This window comes from Anser anser (genome assembly GCF_964211835.1).
Source record: "Anser anser genome assembly, chromosome: Z".
In the NCBI taxonomy this organism is placed as follows: Eukaryota; Metazoa; Chordata; class Aves; order Anseriformes; family Anatidae; genus Anser; species Anser anser.
Window position 1 is genome coordinate 8,338,280 of NC_139723.1, and position 6,464 is coordinate 8,344,743.

The 6,464-nt window shown below is 47.3% G+C and overlaps 1 protein-coding gene across 3 annotated transcripts in view; it reads right to left on the minus strand.

Annotated features, from left to right (window-relative positions):
• The window catches only part of ATG10 (autophagy related 10), an 83,566-nt gene extending 79,442 nt beyond the window's left edge, over positions 1 to 4,124 (minus strand). The window contains exons 1-2 of one of the 3 annotated variants that reach the window (XM_083817873.1): positions 3,827 to 4,124; positions 2,783 to 2,908 (exon numbers count right to left, since the gene is read on the minus strand). In XM_083817873.1, coding sequence (XP_083673999.1) covers positions 2,783 to 2,908; positions 3,827 to 4,078 — 378 coding nt within the window. In that variant the 5' untranslated portion in view covers positions 4,079 to 4,124. The remainder of the gene's footprint in view (positions 1 to 2,782; positions 2,909 to 3,826) is intronic. The other 2 variants (XM_083817872.1, XM_083817871.1) reach the window with 2 other exon arrangements.
• Between the last annotated feature and the right edge of the window lie 2,340 nt (positions 4,125 to 6,464).

Sequence of the window (6,464 nt, forward strand, 5' to 3'; positions counted from 1 at the left end):
AGCCATGTGCCATAACCACTACAAATTCTTCATGTCAGGAGTAGTTAAGCAGGACATTAGCATGAAGTGGCTATAATTAGGTATTCTCAAATCAGCACATATGAACTGCTGATGTACTTCAAGTCTTCGAGCAGTGTGGAAGTTTCAGAGAACTTGGGAGAAGGCCAGCACATAGCCATATTTCTTTAGAAGTATGTATTTACAGAGTTGCGTAGCCATACACACATTAGCTTGACATCATCCCAAGCAAAGACTTCATATGGAATTCAATCATTAATGAAATATATTCATTAACTGGAATTATTTAAGAAAAATAGATTTTTGTTATGGTAACTTAAAAAGATGAGATTGCATGATAAATATTATACAAGATACATGCAGACTTCCATAAGATAGCCATTGATTCCAAAAGCAGAAATTAAAAATTAAAATAATTCCAAACTAATCTGACACCTACTAAAGGACGAAAAACGATTAATTCAGAGATCTCAAATGTACCTTTAAAAATGGGGAATCATCATGAAGAAGTGATTCTAATGGGATCCTGTGGGACTAGTCTATTTCAAATTTTGGTTAATGACCCAGAAACAATATGTAATTGTTATTGGTGAGGTTTAAAAATGACGGGGAAGCAAAAAATAATGAGCATTGATCACTAATACAGATTATTCTGGTTGCTGTATGCAAGTAATTAACATGTATTTAAACACAAAATATATAAAGTCACACATGTAGAACAAAGACTGCAAGATGAAGGATTAAATCCTTAGGCACAAAATCCCTGCATTTGGTTTATTGATAATTAGCTGAACAGGAATACTCCATGTGATATTTTAGTTTAAAATGTTAAAGTCACCCTTTAGTAGAAAGATTTGGACTTCACAGTGATACAGTACCGATCATCTAGTCCTGACCATGGCCAAAGAACAATGTTGACATATTGAAAGGATTCAAGGATCCAGAGGAGCACTGGAAAACATGCCAAACAGTCAAGGAGGTCAATGTGTTTTGCTTAAGACAGACAAGGTTAAGGGGTGAATCGATCTGAATTTGCCTAACAAATCTGGTGGCCTTCTATGATGGGGTTACAGCATTGGTGGATAGGGGAAGAGCAACTGGCGCCATCTACCTGGACTTGTGCAAAGCATCTGACACTGCCCCCATGATATCCTTGTCTCATACTTGGAGGAGAGACATAGATTTGATGGAGGGACCACTCGGTGGGTGAGGAATTGGCTGGATGGTCACACTCAAAGAGTTGTGGTTCAGCTCAATGTCCAGGTGGAGATCAGTGACAAGTGGTGTTCCTCAGGGGACAGTACTGAGACCGGCGCTGTTTGACATCTCTGTCAGTGACATGGGCAGTGGGACCGAGTGCACCCTCAGCAAGTTTGCCGATGACACTGAGCTGTGTGGTGCGGCCAACACGCCAGAGGGAAGGGATGCCATCCAGAGGGACCTGGGCAGGCCTGAGAGGTGGGCCTGTGCAAACCTCATGGAGTTCAACAAGGCCAAGTACAAGGTCCTGCACCTGGGCTGGGGCAATCCCAAGCACAAATACTGGCTGGGTGGAGAATGGATTGAGAATAGCTCTGAAGAGAAGGGGCTAGGGGTGCTGGGTGACAAGAAGCTCAATGTGGGCCAGCAATGTGTGCTTGCAGCCCAGAAAGCCAACCGTACCCTGGGCTGCACCAACAGCAGCGTGGGCAGCAGGGCAAGGGAGGGGATTGTCCCCCTCTGCTCTGCTCTCGTGAGACCCCATGTGGAGCCCTGCGCTCAGCTCTGGGACCCCAGCACAATAAGAACAGGGACCTGTTGGAACAAGTCCAGAGGGCCACAAGGATGATCAAGGTGCTGGAGCACATCTACTGTGAAGACAGGCTGAGGGAGTTGGGTTTGTTCGGCCTGGAGAAGAAAAGGCCCCGGGGATACCTCACAGCAGCCTGCCAGTGCCTAAAGGGGGCTGCAGGGAAGCTGGGGAGGGACTCTGTGTCAGGGGGCGTAGGGATAGGACAAGGGGGAACGGCTTTAAACTAAAAGAGAGGAAATTTAGAATACATATGAGGAGGAAATTCTTCACTCTGAGGGTGGTGAGGCTCTGGAACAGGTTGCCCCATCCCTGGAGGTGTTCAAGACCAGGCTGGATGGGGCTTTGGGCAACCTGGTCTGGCAGAGCGGTTCCCGCCCATGGCAGGGGAGTTGGAACTAGACAAGTCCTTAAGGTCACTTGCAACCCAAACCATTCTATGATTCTGTGAGTCTATGAATCTAGAAGTACTAAAACAGGAAGAATTCTGATAAAAGATGGATCTCCAGATTCGAAGACAATGTACAAGTTCCAGCTGCTGGAAGCTGAAGCTAGGCAGTTCAGATTAAAAGTATTTTTTCCAGATTTCGAGCACAGTCAACTGTTAGATAGGCTCGTTGAGAATTTTAATTTTTTCCTCATCTTTGGGAATTCTGAAAATGAAGACAGAATAACGCCTTAAAAAGCATTTTGTCATCAAAGCAGAAATCATAAAATTATCCTACCCCTTTGTTACATAAAAAGTCCATCCCAGCAGTTGTTTCTGGATTCATGAGTTCTACTCAATAGATGCCTTGGCCTAAATCCTCAGATAAACCACCTCTGCGCTCTTTTGTTGTTGGATCAGCTCAATAAAATGCCATTTATTTCATGCAATACAAACCACCCAAAAGGATGTTCTAGCTCCTAGTGGTTGCCAACAGCTCAAAAAGGCCAGCAAGGGCATCTAAAAATTAACACTTTGGTTATTTTTACCTTGGTAGTTCTCCACTCCCAGCCATCTCCTATCTGTTGCGAATGTTTAATAAATTCTTCACAGTACTGCCTGAATCTTTTTTCTTCCAGAAAAAAGTCCTCTTCGACAGCCATGCTACAGGACATCTGCAGAGCAAACTAAACGTTAGTACTGACAGACGAATGCTAAAAATAACTTGCATTGATTTATAGCAATTGAATAGCAAAATAACAAAGCACTGGGAGACATTTTGTTTCTTTTCAACAAAAGCACGTTTCTTCAAGTGCGGCGCATTGGAGAACTGCAGAGTGGCTGAGGTCGGAGAGATCTCTGGAGACCATCTAGCCCAACCGCCCCGCTCAGAGCAGCGTCAGCCCCAGCAGGTTGCTGAGGATCACTTCCAGTTGGGTTACCATTACCTCCAAGGAAGGAGATGCCACAACCCCTCTGGGGAACCTGTTCCAGTGCTTGGTTACCATAGCAGTAAATATTTTTTTTCTTATGTTTAGACATAAGAAATAAGCCGGTTGTTGTTTCATAGGGTAGTGGTGAAAAAAGTCTGGCTCCTCCTTCTTTATTCCCTCCTACCTTTTTTCATACCCATTGCTAAGATCCCAAAGAGCCCTTGGTTCTCCAGGCTGCACGACCACCTCCAGCAAAGCTCCCCCAGCCTTGTTGGCTCTCCAGGATGAAGTCCCCATCTTCCCGTCCTCACCCCGCTCGCCAGATCCCCGTGGTGCCCACCAACCACCTCATCTCACCTCCCCATGGCATCACAGGTGCTGGCAACACCAGGGGCAGACAGGGGTGCGGATGCCACCCCAAAACACCCCAAAACAGCACCCTGCTTTTGGGCGACCCCCCTGGGCTGCACCCAGCGGGCACCTCCGGACCCGTGGCTCCTGGGGGCAGCGGGGGAGCCCCCGGGGGGCCCTACCCGAGCCCCCTGCCCCCTGCCCTGTCGGGGTGCTGTGCCCGCCGGGCACCGCCGCGGTGCAGGATCCGTCCCTTCGCCCCCGCCCGCCCGCGGGTTCGAGCCCCGCGGCGGGACGTGTGCGCGTTACCTGGATAAGGAGGAACGGGAGTTTGGGGAATGGGGCTGCCCTGCCCCAGTCTGCCCTGCCCGACCCGACCCGTCCCGTCCCGACCCGACCCGGGTGCGGGGGGGTCGGCTGCGGGTCCCCCCACACCGGGGATTGCCCCCGAGGGTGCGCGGTGCGAGGGGGAGGGGGCAGAACGCTGGAGGGGGAAGGGAGAGGGAGCGGGAGGGAAGCCCCGCCCCCGCGGCAGCGCCCCGCCTGCCGCCCGCCGCGCATGCGCACGATGCTGGCGGGCAGCGCTGCGGCGCTGGGGAGAGAGGGGAAAGGGGAGGGGAGGGAGAGCGCGGGCGCGCATGCGCGGAGCGGGGCAGGTGGCCCAACGGTCGTGGGCGCTGAGGGGCGGTGGCGCCTCAGCGGCGGGGGGGTGGGGCGGCTGCGTGTTAGTCTGTCCGGCTGTCTGTCCGGCCGGCCGACCCCCCCTCCGGAGCAATGCTTCGCGAGGGCTTTGTTTTCTTAAAGAAATGCTCCTTGACAGGGCAAGGGGTGATGGCTTTAAACTAAAAGAGGTTTAGGTTAGATGTGAGGAGGAAATTCTTCCATCAGAGGGTGGTGAGGCACTGGAACAGGTTGCCCAGAGAAGCTGTGGGTGCCCCTTCCCTAGGGGTGCTCAAGGCCAGGCTGGATGGGGCTTTGGGCAACCTGGGCTGGTGGGAGGTGTCCCTGCCCATGGCAGGGGGGTTGGAACTAGATGGTCTTTAAGGTCCCTTCCAACCCAAGCCATCTAAATTTCTAAAATTCTATGATTACTTTTATCCTCAAAAATCCCTTTTCCAGACTGCAAGGTGTGGCTCCATGGGGGGAGAAGAAGTCCCTGACTGCCACAGCACAACCAGGCAGCACCAGAGAGAAACAGCCAGGGGTGAAACATTGTGTGTCGGTCTCTAGCCCCTCACACCTACATGTCTTTTGGTCGTGGGTGATGCAACAGGCATCAGGCTCTGCAGCAGAGGCATAACTCTTTGGAGGGCCTTCCCTTCGTCAAGCTCTTCCCTCTCTCAGACCCCTCCTCCCACCATCCGAAAAAGAAGAGATATTTGAGCAAGATAAATTTAGTTCAGGCTGGCCTTACGCCAGAAGCTCAACAATGCCAGTTTTATTTGAATGTTTCTAATTAGTTTTGCAGACTTAATCTAAGTTCTTTGCCTGCGATATAAATATATAATTGTACGTTATGACTTTTCTCTAATGAAAACAAGAAGGGGGGATCATGAAATTAAAATGGCCAGATCACCTGAGCAGCAGTAGAAATGTCATGCAAAATAGCTATATAGTTTTGTGGATGAAAATACGAAGAAATGTGATTCCAGTCACCCAGACTGGAATCCTGAGCTATGTTCAGGAGATACCTAACACAGATTTCTGTAATGATTTTGTTACTTTAGCTGTGTTACAGGACGGAATACAATGGTTCAGTTGACAGGAACCTTCAAAGACAATCGAGTCCAACTGCCTGACCACTTCAGGGCTAAACAAATGTTAAAGCATATTAATGAAGGCATTGTCAAAATGCCTCTTGAACGCTGACGGGTCTGGGGACCTCAACCACCTCGCTAGGAAGCCTGCTAGACAGATAATGTGCACCTTGTGGGCTAAATATGCATCTGTCTGTGCTGGACAAATGCTAGAAGAATTACTTTTAAGCTCATGAGTATCAGACCAAACATTTTTCAGTAGTGAGGTCTTGTCCGGCATGACTAAACTATCTAAACAATAGTAATTACAGAATGCACAATATTTTGATAGACTTAAGTAGAACATTAAAATGTTGGCTTTACCAATTTGGCTGTAAACTAGTATTTTAAAGAGTTCTTTAATTATTGTAGAAAAAATAAATGAGCTGTCCCATCATCATTGGAGCCCACAGTGTTCAGCATAGAGGCTCCGTATGCAAAAATGCATTGCTCTAGCTGGTTAGAATGTGGCGTTCTCCAACTGTGCCGTTCCTAATTTGCTTGTAATTTGCTGGGTGAGGAAACCTCATGAAGGCCAAAGCTTTTTGCTGGAATATTCTGAGGTAAACCATTTCTCTTTGTTCTCAAAATTCCACTTGCTGGATTTTGGCTGTTAGCAGCCTACTTCTTCAAATATATACCATGATTCATATTTAAATATAATTTTCACAGCTCTTCGTGAAAAATGAAATGTTCCATGTAGGTCCATAATTTTAAACATTAGGTATATTTGAGAAAAGATTTGTTCCACTAAACCATTATTCTGGAGAACATTTAATTGTGTGATGTGCTTTGAAGAGATTACTGTACCCCCCATAGATTATTATTTTGACTGAATATATTAATTTTGAAAGCAGTTGTATAGCTGCTTGGCTTGTAATGGCTTGGGTGATGCCATCAGAACTACAAGTTGTGATCATATAGTCATTACTTAATCATTATTAGAATTAATTATTTATATTGATCTTGGCTGTTTCTTTTAAATGTTGGGGTTTTGAAATTAGGTAAGTAAACACCATGTTGTCCTCCAGCCCTGAGTTTTGAAGGAAGATTTTACATTGTGCAATATATTCTGTAAGCCATTTTTGCTAACAGAAAATGCCTGTGTTATTGAAAAAATGTCACGTAATGTGCATTGCCTTGGAAGCTAG